The sequence below is a fragment of the Lepisma saccharinum genome, chromosome 22, assembly GCF_977018435.1.
Source record: "Lepisma saccharinum chromosome 22, izLepSacc3.1, whole genome shotgun sequence".
In the NCBI taxonomy this organism is placed as follows: Eukaryota; Metazoa; Arthropoda; class Insecta; order Zygentoma; family Lepismatidae; genus Lepisma; species Lepisma saccharinum.
The window spans coordinates 26,666,495-26,681,073 of NC_139250.1; the positions used below are offsets into that span (position 1 = coordinate 26,666,495).

General features: G+C 41.2%; 1 protein-coding gene across 1 annotated transcript in view; it reads left to right on the plus strand.

Annotated features, from left to right (window-relative positions):
• Positions 1 to 14,579, plus strand: part of LOC146004994 (dipeptidase 1-like) — a 72,602-nt gene that overhangs the window by 15,772 nt on the left and 42,251 nt on the right. The window contains exon 6 of the mRNA XM_083144099.1: positions 874 to 1,050. Within this exon, the coding sequence (XP_083000225.1) occupies positions 874 to 1,050 (177 nt within the window). The remainder of the gene's footprint in view (positions 1 to 873; positions 1,051 to 14,579) is intronic.

A 14,579-nucleotide genomic window follows, 5' to 3' on the forward strand; every position in this document is an offset into this window, starting at 1 on the left:
GGCCATGGCAAATCACCAAAACGGGATATTACTCTGGCCGGAAAAGTGTCACACAAAATTGTCACAATTTTCCCACGTTCTTGTGGGGTATACATATTCATTTTCGCACACAATAAATTCCGTGAGTATCTTCTATTAAACTGACAAAACACTACTGATATAAACAACAAGATGTCAAAATAAAGGTCAATTCAAATAGGATGATGACTTTTGCGCCACCCTTTATCTAAGAAAAATAATTCCCGGACGTGGTGTGGTATGTGCACCATATTACTGTATGGGAAATTAAGAATACAGGTGTCCTTCGAAGACACAATTCTTTTCATGGAATATCCTAATTTATTCTTTTACTCGTGTTTTTGCATAGTTATAGTCCGTATAGCTATAATTGTTAAAACTGAATGTATTAAGGGAACTTATATCTGTAAATAATTTAGATCCTTCTGTCCATTATGGGTCATGTTGAAGTGCATATAAAATAACTAACTCTCTAGACTTCTTAAACGCGAAGGTTTATGGCTGCAACAACACAAGCCTTTTATCTGTCCCTATCCTGGGCAAGATCAATCCAATCTTTTTCCATCCTTACCGATTTCCTTTAGGTCCATCTCAACGTTATCCCTCCATCTTCGTCTTGGCCTTCCTACAGGTCTCTTATCATGAGGTTTCCCAACAAGAATCCTGTATACTCTTCTTTCCTCTCCCATTCGTTCCACATTGCGTGCCCACCTAAGTCCTATTGATTTAATTATTCTAATAATATCTGGACATGAATACAAATTATGCTGTTCGAAATGTAGTGAATACAAAATACAAATGAAAATCTACAATTATAATCATTCCGTTACATAATGGAACATTTTCTCGTTGCAGTCCGTAGTGCGGGAAATGAACCGGCTGGGGATGATGGTGGATCTGTCCCACACGTCAGTCCACACGATGAAGGACGCTCTGGCGACCAGCAAAGCCCCTGTCATCTTCTCCCACTCCTCCGTCTACTCCCTCTGCAACTCCTCCAGGAACGTCCCGGACCACGTTCTTACGGATTTGGTAAGTTGACTACCATCAGCCTTATATTCTCAAGATCGATGTATAGAACTGCCTAACGTACACCCCTTACACGCATCCAACAAAACTGACTGTCGATGATATTACTCCTTGGCGTAGTGGTTAGCACAGTGCGCTACGACGCCAAGGTTCTCTCGTTAGAATCCAGACCTGGACATGACTGTCCTTTGTGAGTGTCTCTTCATAATTTCATTATATTATTCATTCTTATAGTAGCGATTAGCCAAAAGAAAAAGAAAAACGACACTGAATAACTAAAATGAAATCGAATCGAATCAATTTACTGTCTTAAATAGATAGACGAACTACTTGAAATCAATGAAGCCGTTTTCATCTTGTATTCACTAGGTTTGCAGAATCGCAGAATATTAGATATTAACATTTATTAGTTTTGACATACTCGACAAGTGAAAAATATATATTTATTACTGTGATTACCTGCTCCGAGCTTCTAGCGTTATTCCTGACCTCCAATTACATAAGAGTCTAGGGCGATATGAAGAACATGCGTATGATTAGCTTTTTCGAGAGCCTGGCGTTATTCCCGACCTCCAATTGCATAAAAGTGTAGGAAGATAGGCAGAACAAGCTCGTCTAATTAGCTGTTCCGAAATCCTGGCATTATTTCGGATATCAAATATCATAAGAATGCAGGAATATAACAAGATCATGGTCGTCTGATTAGCTATTCCGAGCGCCTGGCGTTATTCCAGACCTCCAATAGCATAAAACCGCAAGAATATGTCAAGAAGATGCTCGTCTGATTAGCTGTTCCGAGCGCCTGGCGTCATTTCCGACCTTCCATTGCATCAGAGAGCAGAAATATAACAAGGACAAGCGCGTCTGATTACCTTATTCGAGTCCCTGGTGTTATTCCCAACCTCCAATAACATACGAGTGCAGGAAGATATTAAGAACATGCTCGTCTGATTAGCTGTTCCGAGCGCCTCGCATTATTTCCGATCTCAAATAACATAAGAGCGCTGGAAGATAACAAGAACATGCTTGGGTGATTAGCTCTTCCGAACGCCGGGCGTTATTCCCTACCTCCAATAACATAAGAGCGCAGTAAGATAACAGGAACATGCTCGGGTGATTAGCTGTTCCGAGCACCTGGTATTATTCCCGACTATCAATAACATAAGAGCGCAGGAAGATAACAAGAAGATGCTCCTCTGATTAGCTGATTCGAGCACCTGGCATTATTCCCGACCTCCGATATCATAAGTGCGCTGGAAGATAACAAGAACATGCTCGGGTGATTAGCTGTTCCGAGCACCTGGTATTATTCCCGACCTTCAATAACATAAGAGGGCAGGAAGATAAGAAGAACATGCTCGGGTGATTAGCTGTTCCGACCACCTGGTATTATTCCCGATCTTCAATAACATAAGAGCGCAGGAAGATAACAAGAACATGCTCAGGTGATTAGCTATTCCGAGCGCCGGGCGTTATTCCCTACCGCCAATAACATAAGAGCGCTGGAAGATAATAAGTAAATGCTCCGGTGATTAACTGTACCGACCACCTGGTATTATTCAGGACCTTCAATAACATAAGAGCGCAGGAATATAAAAAGAACATGCTCGGGTGATTAGCTGTTCCGACCACCTGGTATTATTCCCGACCTTCAATAACATAAGAGCGCAGGAATATAAAAAGAACATGCACGGGTGATTAGCTGTTCCGACCACCTGGTATTATTCCCGACCTTCAATAACATAAGATCGCAGAAAGATAAAAAGAACATGCTCGGGTGATTAGCTGTTCCGAGCACCTGGTATTATTCCGACCTTCAATAACATAAGAGGGCAGGAAGATAAGAAGAACATGCTCGTGTGATTAACTGTTCCGACCACCAGGTATTATTCCCGACCTTCAATAACATAAGAGCGCAGGAAGATAAAAAGAACATGCTCGGGTGATTAGCTGTTCCGAGCACCTGGTATTATTCCCGACCTTCAATAACATAAGAGCGCATTAAGATAAGAAGAACATGCTCGTGTGATTAACTGTTCCGACCACCTGGTATTATTCCCGACCTTCAATAACATAAGACGGCAGGAAAATAAGAAGAACATGCTCGGGTGATTAGCTGTTCCGAGCACCTGGTATTATTCCCGACCTTCAATAACATAAGAGCGCAGGAAGATAACAAGAACATGCTGCTCTGATTAGCTGTTCCGAGCACCTGGCATTATTCCCGACCTCCAATATCATAAGTGCGCTGGAAGATAACAAGAACATGCTCGGGTGATTAGCTATTCCGAGCGCCGGGTGTCATTCCCTACATCCAATAACATTAGAGCGCTGGAAGATAACAAGTAAATGCTCGGGTGATTAGCTGTTCCGAGCACCTGGTGTTATTCCCAACCAATTATATTAGAAGTGCGCTGGAAGATAACAAAAGCATACTCCTCTGATTAGCTATTCCGAGCACCGGGCGTTATTCCCGCCAATAACATAAGAACGCAGGAAGATATGAAGAACATGCTCGGGTGATTAGCTGTTCCGAGCACCTGGTATTATTCCCGACTATCAATAACATAAGAGCGCAGGAAGATAAAAAGAACATGCTCTGGTGATTAGCTGTTCCGAGCACCTGGTATTATTCCCGACCTTCAATAACATAAGAGCGCAGGAAGATAAAAAGAACATGCTCGGGTGATTAGCTGTTCCGACCACCTGGTATTATTCCCGACCTTCAATAACAAGAGCGCAGGAAGATAAGAAGAACATGCTCGGGTGATTAGCTGTTCCGAGCACCTGGTATTATTCCCGACCTTCAATAACATAACAGTTGGGCTGAAAAGTTCGTAGGCTAAGATAGCAAAAAATATTTCTTTGACAAAATTCGATTTTATTATTCAATATAGTTGCCTTTGAGGGCGATACAACGATTATAGCGGTCATACAATTTTTCGATGCCATTTTTAGAGTACGATTTCTCTTTAGCCTCAAAATAGGCCTCAGTTTCGGCGATTACCTCTTCATCAGTGCTAAATTTCTTTCCAGCGAGCATTCTTTTAAGGTCTGCAAACAGGAAAAAGTCACTGGGGGCCAGATCTGGAGAATATGGTGGATGGGGAAGCAATTTTATTACGGTTGAATATCGCTAAACATTGCTCCGAATCATCAAAACGTTGTTGCTTTTGATCGATTGTGAGCACGCGCGGCACCCATTTTGCACACAGCTTTCGCATGTTCAAATATTCATGCACAATATGTCCAACACGTTCCTTTGATATTTTTAAAGTCTCAGCTATCTCGATCAACTTCACTTTACGATCATTTAAAATTATTTTGTGGACTTTTTTGATGTTTTCGTCGGTAACAGCCTCTTTGGGGCGTCCACTGCGTGCATCGTCTTCGATGCTCATTTCGCCTCGTTTAAATTTAGCAAACCACTTCTCAAAGGTTAATTTTCCTGGTGCAGAGTCCGAATAATGTTTATCAAGCCAAGCCTTGGCTTCAACAGTATTTTTTTTCGCCAAAAAGCAATGCTTTATTAACACACGAAATTCTTTTTTATCCATTTTTTCACAATAACAAAAGCTGCTTCACTCACAAAGCTATATCTCACGAACTAATTATCCGGCAGCTGTGAAATTTATACACGTATCTTTTGAAGGTTAGTACTAAGTAAAAATCACATGGATTTAATTCTAGTAACGCCATCTATGAGTCAGCCTATGAACTTTTCAGCCCAACTGTTAAGAGCGCAGGAAGATAAAAAGAACATGCTCGTGTGATTAACTGTTCCGACCACCTGGTATTATTCCCGACCTTCAATAACATAAGAGCGCAGGAAGATAAAAAGAACATGCTCGGGTGATTAGCTGTTCCGACCACCTGGTATTATTCCCGACCTTCAATAACAAGAGCGCAGGAAGATAAGAAGAACATGCTCGGGTGATTAGCTGTTCCGAGCACCTGGTATTATTCCTGACCTTCAATAACATAAGAGCGCATTAAGATAAGTAGAACATGCTCGGGTGATTAGCTGTTCCTAGCACCTAGTATTATTCCCGACCTTCAATAACATAAGAGCGCAGGAAGATAAGAAGAACATGCTCGGGTTATTAGCTGTTCCGAGCACCTGGTATTATTCCCGACCTTCAATAACATATGAGTGCAGGAAGATAAGAAGAACATGCTCGGGTGATTAGCTGTTCCGAGCACCTGGTATTATTCCCGACCTTCAACAACATAAGAGCGGAAAAAGATAAGAAGAACATGCTCGGGTGATTAGCTGTTCCGAGCACCTGGTGTTATTCCCGACCAATTATATTATAAGTGCGCTGGAAGATAACAAGAGCATACTCCTCTGATTAGCTGTTCCGAGCACCTGGTATTATTCCCGACCTTCAATAACATAAGAGCGCAGGAAGATAAGAAGAACATGCTCGGGTGATTAGCTGTTCCGAGCGCCGGGTGTCATTCCCTACCTCCAATAACATAAGAGCGCTGGAAGATAACAATTAAATGCTCGGGTGATTAGCTGTTCCGAGCACCTGGTGTTATTCCCGACCTCTAATAGCATAAGTGCGCTGGAAGATAACAAGAGCATACTCCTCTGATTAGCTATTCCGAGCGCCGGGCGTTATTCCCTACCTCCAATAACATAAGAGCGCTGGAAGAACAAGTAGATGCCCGGGAAATTAGCTGCTCCGAACGCCGGGCGTTATTCCCTACCTCCAATAACATAAGAGCACAAAAAGGTAACAAGTAAATGCTCGGGTGATTAACTGTTCCGACCACCTGGTATTATTTCCGACCTTCAATAACATAAGAGCGCAGGAAGATAAAAAGAACATGCTCGGGTGATTAGCTGTTCCGAGCACCTGGTATTATTCCCGACCTTCAATAACATAAGAGCGCAGGAAGATAACAAGAACATACTCGTGTGATTTACTGTTCCGACCACCTGGTATTATTCCCGACCTTCAATAACATAAGAGCGCAGGAAGATAAAAAGAACATGCTCGGGTGATTAGCTGTTCCGAGCACCTGGTATTTTTCCCGACCTTCAATAACATAAGAGCGAAGGAAGATAACAAGAACATGCTCGGGTGATTAGCTATTCCGAACGCGGGGCGTTTTTCCCTACCTCCAATAACATATGAGCGAAGGAAAATAGCAAGAACATGCTCGGGCGATTAGCTGTTCCGAGCTCCTGGTATTATTCCCGACCTTCAATAACATAAGAGCGCAGGAAGATAAAAGGAACATGCTCGGGTGATTAGCTGTTCCGAGCACCTGGTATTATTCCCGACCTTCAATAACATAAGAGCGCAGGAAGATAACAAGAACATACTCGTGTGATTAACTGTTCCGACCACCTGGTATTATTCCCGACCTTCAATAACATAAGAGCGCAGGAAGATAAAAAGAACATGCTCGGGTGATTAGCTGTTCCGAGCACCTGGTATTTTCCCGACCTTCAATAACATAAGAGCGAAGGAAGATAACAAGAACATGCTCGGGTGATTAGCTGTTCCGAACGCGGAGCGTTTTTCCCTACCTCCAATAACATACGAGCGAAGGAAAATAACAAGAACATGCTCGGGCGATTAGCTGTTCCGAGCTCCTGGTGTTATCCCCGACCTTCAATAACATAAGAGCGCAGGAAGATAACAAGAACATTCTCGTCTGAGTAGCAGTTCCTAGCGCCTGGCGTTATTCCCGATCTCCAATAACATAACAACGTAGGAAGATAACAAGAACATGCTCGGGTGATCAGCTGGTCCGAGCGTCTCGCATTATTTCCGATCTCCATTAGCATAAAAGCGCAAGAATATATCAAGCAGATGCTTTTCCGATTAGTTGTTCCGAGCGCCTGGCCTTATTCCCGACCTCCAATAACATGAAAGCGCAGGAAGATAAGAAAAACATGCTCTTCTGAGTAGCAGTTCCGAGAACCTGGCATTATTTCCGACCTCCAACATCATATGTGTGCTGGAAGATAACAAGAACATGCTCGGGTGATTAGCTATTCCGAGCGTCGGGCGTTATTTCCGCCAATAACATAAGAACGGAGGAAGATAAGAACATGTTCGGGTGATTAGCTGTTCCGAGCACCGGGCGTTATTCCCTACTTCCAATAACATAAGAGCCCAGGAAGATAACAGGAACATGCTCGGGTGATTAGCTGTTCCGAGCACCTTGTGTTATTCCCGACCTTCAATAACATAAGAGCGCAGGAGCGTAGCAAGATCATGCTCGTCTGAGTAGCAGTTCCGAGAACCTGGCATTATTCCCTACCTCCAATATCATAAGTGTGCTGGAAGATAACAAGAATATGCTCGGGTGATTAGCTATTCCGAGCGCCTGGCGTTATTCCAGAACTCCAAAAACATGACAGAGCAGGAACATAACAAGATCATGCTCGTCTGAGTAGCTGTTTCGAACGCCTGTCGGTATTACCTACAGGGTATGGGGCACGGGGGACGAGGTCCTCTAACCACCTCCCACCTCGCACTTAAAAGCACCCTCTCTCCCAGCGCAGTTACCGTAGCCTGCCGTTCTTGTGTGCATATTTTTTTGCTGGGAGCGGTTGTACCCCATTAAGGATTAGGCGATTAGGATTTTGAGAGGAGAAAGGAGAGTGAATACGAGGCCTTGGCACCTAAGAATTTTAAACCAAGGCGTGTTTGCTTTTCACTAAGAACTTTAATTTTGATTAAAATATTAAAAGAGAAAAAATACAGATAGAAAAAAGAAAAGAGAGTATATGAGTAAATAAAAAGAAATAAAATATTAGAATCAGATATTTACAATATAAAACATATAACTCTGGGTCAGCATAATTTAAATATAATTATTAGGCAAATACTTTACTATGAGTCCTTAGACTCTTCAAAAATTAAATGGTGTAATCATTGAAAAAGAAACTTAGATCTAGTGGGAGTTTCCATAATCGTCCGTAGACTAGAAACTCTCATTCAGAATTAAGAGAATTACTATCCCGAAGTTATGGGCGTTCTCATGGCTTCCTCTTCTGTCAGCTGGCTGAATCAAGCATCAGGCATCTTCTTCTTATGGTGAAACCTTCTAACATCTAACATCTTGGTCCTGGAATAGGATGCAGCTTCTCTCGATTGGTGGACCTCAGGTGGGAGAGAACCTTCCAGGATCTCCTATGACACACTTTTAGAGTTGTCTTCAGTTACTACATGTCTTTTCATCAAAGTCCTCCAATAGTTCTAACACTAATCATAACATCATAACAGAGCACACACCAAAGTCTTCATCATACTTTATGTAATGTAGAACTTTCGTCTATTTATCGAAGGTGGACCATCCTCATAGAATCTTTCCACTCTCTGATCTTATATCTTGGAGCAGCTCTTTTTCTTTTTTTCTTGAGCGAGTTTCGTAGGTCCTGATGTTCACCAGTTCCATCGGGACACTGAGCTGCGGTTTTGTCTTTGGACTGTACTGCGACTCTTCAATATTTGAGATCTCGCCTGCGAGTTTATTCAAGATGGAAAATTTGTACCTGCCTCCCAAAACAGTGGTTGCTGTAAATCTACCCAGGTTCCTTCTCAGGTTCAAAATATATTTGGAATTATAATTTTGACATGTAAGAATTTTATGCTCAGGAGTATCCAAGGTTTTACACTGCTTACAATTGTCTTCTGTCCTGAGCTTAAATCTTTTTAAGTACGATCCGTAAGGACCATGGCCCGTTATTTAATGAACCAATCCTTTGGTCGGGTTGAAGTGTGTCCAAGAATTTCGTATGCTCGCGCTGGAATATAGAGTTTTGAGTGAGCTGATGACTCTTGTTCCCATTCATTCTCCCACTTAGTCTCAAAATAGAGTCTAGCCTCTTTTACACAACTTACATTAATATTTTGTCTTCTTAAATCCTCGAAGCACTTCTTCTTCAGCCAGTAATTTGTTGCTGCGAGCTGCACTTCCAAATCCAGTGGGAGGACTCCCGCTATAGCAATCAGGGAGCGAGTTGGAGATGTTCTAATATTCTCAATAGCACGTTGCGTTGTGCTGATCTTAGCTTAGATATTATTCTGTCTTCAAATGCAAGGTGAGCCCACACGCTAGCAGCATACCTCACAGTGGAAACAAAAATAGCATTGTAATACAGCAGGGCAGTATTAAAGGGAAGTTTAAGGGCTTTATTACCGAGACTTGACACTCTATGCAGTGTGGTTTTTGCATTGCTAGTAATATATTCAACGTGAGATCTCAATTTCAGTTGTGAATCAACATACACTCCTAGATACTTAAAAGTTTTTTTCTCGTGTATCGATTGGCCATTAAATCTTACACATGGAGATCTGAGGAGTTTGCCTTTCAGCTGTGCAATCACTGTTATATTTGCTGCAACAGAAAGTTTTGAAACTTGGCACCAGGTATTGAGTTGGTCCAGTATATTTCTCGCCTTTGCTTCAATATCTCTTCTGTTATTTGCCCCCGTGATTATCATTATGTTGTCTGCATATGCCACTGCGTCAATGGTGTTGGGATTCTCGGCGAGTTCTGACAATAATGGATCTATTGTCATGTTCCAAAGTTATGGAACAGCCCTTGTTGACTATTCTTTGGACGAGTCAGCCTTTGCTTCTAAAATTGACTTTCCTATTATTCAGGTAGTCATGCACGACATTGTATACAGCGTATGGAAGATTCATGTCCCTAAGAATTCTTTATACATATGGCCACCATACGTTATCAAATGCTCCCTGAATATCTAAAGCAATTCCAAGTACGTATTTGATAGATGACTCTTGGACCAATTTCTTAACCGTGTTTATAGCATCCTCTGTGGCCCTGCCTTTCTTAAAACCGTACTGGTTTGTGTTTTGATTTCTTAGAATAAGTTTCTCCTCGATTCTCTTCACTAAAAGCTTTTCAAACATCTTTCCAAATCCGTCAAGTTGACTGATTGGTCTGTACGACTTGACTTCGCATGGATCTTTGCTTCTGTCTTTTAAGATGAGTGAGAGATCAGCAGTTTTCCAACATGTAGGAAAAATTCCTTTCATAAGGTATAGGTTGTATATTTGCTGTAGATGGTAGGTTATATGATTTTTCCCAATTTTAATTAATCCATTTGGGATTCCATCTGGTCCTGGTGATTTCTTTAGCTTGAGTTGATCAATAACTAACGCCACTTCCTCAAAAGAGAAGGGTACTATCAGGTCTTCTGAAACGTAGGGTAATTCCATAGCATTTCTTATGTTGGACTGCTGTATGCTGTCCTCCTCGGGGACATCTAATGGTAATAGTTGTTCCATCAGATAAGCAGCAATGTCTTCCCAATTATTTGTAAATTCATTGTTAGATTTATTGATTGATGTCAATAAAACAGGTGACTTAATTTTTCCAGCATTTATTTTGTTGGGCAGGCTCCAAGGGTTACGGGCCAACTCACGCCTAGCAAAATCTGCCCAGGTTTTCTGCTTATATTGAGTGAGTAGATTAGAAAACCTCCACTTAGAATCTCTATATTTTTCCAAGTATAATTGCTTGTCCATATAAGTGGTCGATTTTTGGTAGGACTTTCTAAATTTTCGCGTAATGTTCCTTCTCTTTAATAAGTAGACAGGCCATTTGTTGACCTTAATTTTGGTTCCTTGACTGGACTGTCTTAGTCCTTCAGTCATTGCCTGGTTAACTATAGAATACAGGTGCTCAATTCTTTTGGTAATGTCCTCATTTAAATCCTCTTCACTCACTTGAGTAACATGCTTGAAGAGATGCTCATTGTTGATTCGTTTCCAATTAATTCTATGCTGAATAGTGTTTTGCATACTATGGCCTTTTTTGTATATTTTAATCCTAATGGTATTATGATCACTAGTTGTCTCGTTATCTTTAATCCACCAATCAATTCTTTGAGACTTCCCCTTGCTCCTAATGAGACTTAGATCTATATTAGAGGAAGCCCCTTGCGTGTTTCTAAAAGTAGGAATGCCAGACTTAATATTTAGGACTGTTAGAACCTTTAATGCAATGAAGTCTTCCATTAGTAGCCATCTTTCATCTGTGAGTTTACTAAACCATAACTTCGATTTGGCATTACTATCCATACATACAATGATCCGACATGCTGAATAAGCATCTATGATATTTTCCAACATATAAATATACGGCTCAATCAGGTCCTTGTACTGACAATAGAGACTCACTATTGTCCATTTCGAGTGTCCAAAGTCTATTTCTGCCACTTGGCAGTGAGTAGTTGATAGGCATTTGTTCCAAAGTACCTTAAGGTCTTTATTTAGTACTACGATCGCAGAAGATGGTTCTTGATCATCGAATATTATGGTTGAAGTACTTGGGAATCCAATAATTTGACCTTTAAGATGGTACGGCTCTTGAAGCGCTATAATGTCTGTCTTATTTTCTTTACATAGTTGTATTGTCTCTTCCTTGTCACTTTGACATATATTTATAAAATTAGCCATAGTTTGTTTTTGTGACCGCTCTGTCCCAAAAATCTCTAAATGTGGGACAGGCATCTGGAGTACACGTCCTCTTCCTATAGGAGCAGGGAATACAGCGCTTGAACAAATCATGTTCCTTACAATTCTCCAACTTGTGATGTTCGCCACATCGACTACAAAATGAGTACCTATTGCAGTATTTACTAACGTGGCCATAATCATAGCAATTATAACATTGTGGAACAGATAGAAAATCCCTCGTATTATGTGCGGTAAATGGAAGGAATATTTTTTCTCTATTTTTGAAGAACTTCCTAACGACAGGAGAAGTCTCGATGACCACATGGCTTGTAAGGCCATCTCTCCTGCCTGTCTTAAATCTGAACTTAACATTATTGAAGAATTCTTCCTTTGACAATAAGTTGTCAAAGTTAAGTGCGTGTAAACTTGTTAGTAATTCTTCTTCTTGAATGGTATTTGATACATCATAGATTATAGTTAGTGGATTTTTCTTTTTTACTTGTTCTACTATGAGTCCCCTGGTAGTCAATTTTTCATTGTTTTGGAGCCTCTCAGACTCCTCTTCAGTTGCAACGTCAACTATCAAAGTTGTTTTTGTTGATCTTATATTTCCAATTCGAATTCTGTCTTTCACTGGATCTACAAATTTAGTCACTATTTCTTGAACTTCTTTGGAAGTTTTGCCACTTGATTTTATAAAGAGCGTAGGAATCTGAGCCTTCTTATATGTCTTGGGTTGGTCACTTTGAATACCAGTCCTCACGATCTCAGTATAAGATGGCTGAAAGTTAGTTACTGAGTTGCTTTGACCCACTAGGGCCTCTCTAGTACGTTTGACCTCATCTTGTAGGAAATTCTTATCTTCTTTTAACTCGTTGTTTATTGCCAGCAAGGTATCATTCTTAATCCTTAAATCTTCATGCATTGCATTTATTTTCGAAAGTATGGTTGTAAACAACGTTTTCGTAGGCACGGTTAGTTTTTCACGTGCTATACATGTATAGAGTTCATTAATCATGAACCTAAAGTTGTCTAACTGATAAATAGTTTCATGTGGCTCCGGGCCTCCATCCAGTACAACATCGTCTCCCAAATCTCTTAGCGTTTGATCAAGGACAGAGTTTACCTGACTCCCTCCTCCACCAACATCCCCTTGGTTTCTTCTTTTTGCATTGGGGGTGATATCTTTACTTGGTTGTCTTTTAGACGACTCCTGTTTAGGCATTTTTCACAAATACACAATACACATAACACTGCTTTAAACAAACAGTTAAAAATCTTAATATCAACTTGTGGCTCATAGTAGCACTTACACTTTAAAACACCTCGGGAGAAACACTAAACTCGACGGACACTACACACTAAAACTACCGAGGGCGGCTACCCACCCCCTGGGGCGCCAAGCCCAGATCCGCCCGACCTTTTCTGCTCACTAATGCTGTCCAAAGCAAAGTGGATCCCCTGAATAGTAATTAGGATGCAGTACGTTTATAGTTGGAACTCACTATTCAGAGGGGGCCGGTCGCGGGGGTCGGGATACAGGCAACCTGTCGTTAGTACCGATCTCCAATAACATAGGAGCGCAGGAAGATAACAAGAACATGCTCGGCTGATTAGCTGTTCCGAACGCCTGGATTTATTCCCGATCCCCAATAACATAAGAGCACAGGAAGATAACACGAACATGCTCCTCTGATTAGCTATTCCAAGCGCCGGGGCTTATTCCCTACCTCCAATAACATAAGAGCGCAGGAAGATAAGAAGAACATGCCCGGGTGATTAGCTGTTCCGAGCGACGGACGTTGTTCCCTACCTCCAATAACATAAGAGCGCAGAAAGATAACAAGAACATGCTCATCTGATTAGCTATTCCGAGCGCCGGGCCTTATTCCCTACCTCCAATAACATAAGAGCGCAGGAAGATAAGAAGAACATGCTCGGGTGATTAGCTGTTCCGAGCGACGGACGTTGTTCCCTACCTCCAACAACATAAGAGCGCAGAAAGATAACAAGAACTTGCTCATCTAATTAGCTATTCCGAGCGCCGGGGCTTATTCCCTACCTCCAATAACATAAGAGCGCAGAAAGATAACAAGAACATGCTCCTCTGATTAGCTATTCCGAGCGCCGGGGCTTATTCGCTACCTCCAATAACATAAGAGCGCAGGAAGATAAGAAGAACATGCCCGGGTGATTAGCTGTTCCGAGCGACGGACGTTGTTTCCTACCTCCAATAACATAAGAGCGCAGAAAGATAACAAGAACATGCTCATCTGATTAGCTATTCCGAGCGCCGGGCCTTATTCCCTACCTCCAATAACATAAGAGCGCAGGAGCATAACAAGATCATGCTCGTCTGATTAGCTGTTCCGAGCACCTGGTGTTATTACAAACCTCCAAAAAAATAAGAGCACAGTAAGATTTTGAAAGGTGAGTTCTCATGACTGTACCTCAAATGTATCGCATTAAATCTCATTGACTACTTGCCCGAAAAAGGAGATATAGTCACTCGGTGTTATTATCCAGCTGGAGAATGCTTATCTCACAGATTTACAACTGCTCCAAGAGCCGGCTCTGTGCAAGCCAATATGAGTCGATGATGTACAGAAGAATATATCACATATGTTCCAAACCACTTAGCTGTGTCTCTCAGTCCATGTTTTCCTTGCTCCATACAGCATTACTCTATCGCTACTGAATGCAATGTATAGGTAATTAGATAGAGCAGTGACAGCCAATCTAGTGTGTTCTTTTTCTTAGATTTAAAATATATTACAATGTATGCACGTGGTGTTCGTAGGTAACATTTGCTTGTTTCTATCAAAGCTCAGGAAACTCAAATTTTGAAAGTAAAAAATTAGGAATAAAATAGAGTACCTACATTATGCACATCTTGAAAACGTAACGCCAGTTTTAATAGTTACAAAATATTGCTGGAGAGATAGTATAAATATCTCAGGAACTGTAACACTTTAAAAATCTGATTTAATTCAGTTTCATTTTAAGACAATTGAGTGGAATCGAATGACCAACATAATAGTCATCAGAGTCACTATCACTTTCTAAAGAAAGAAA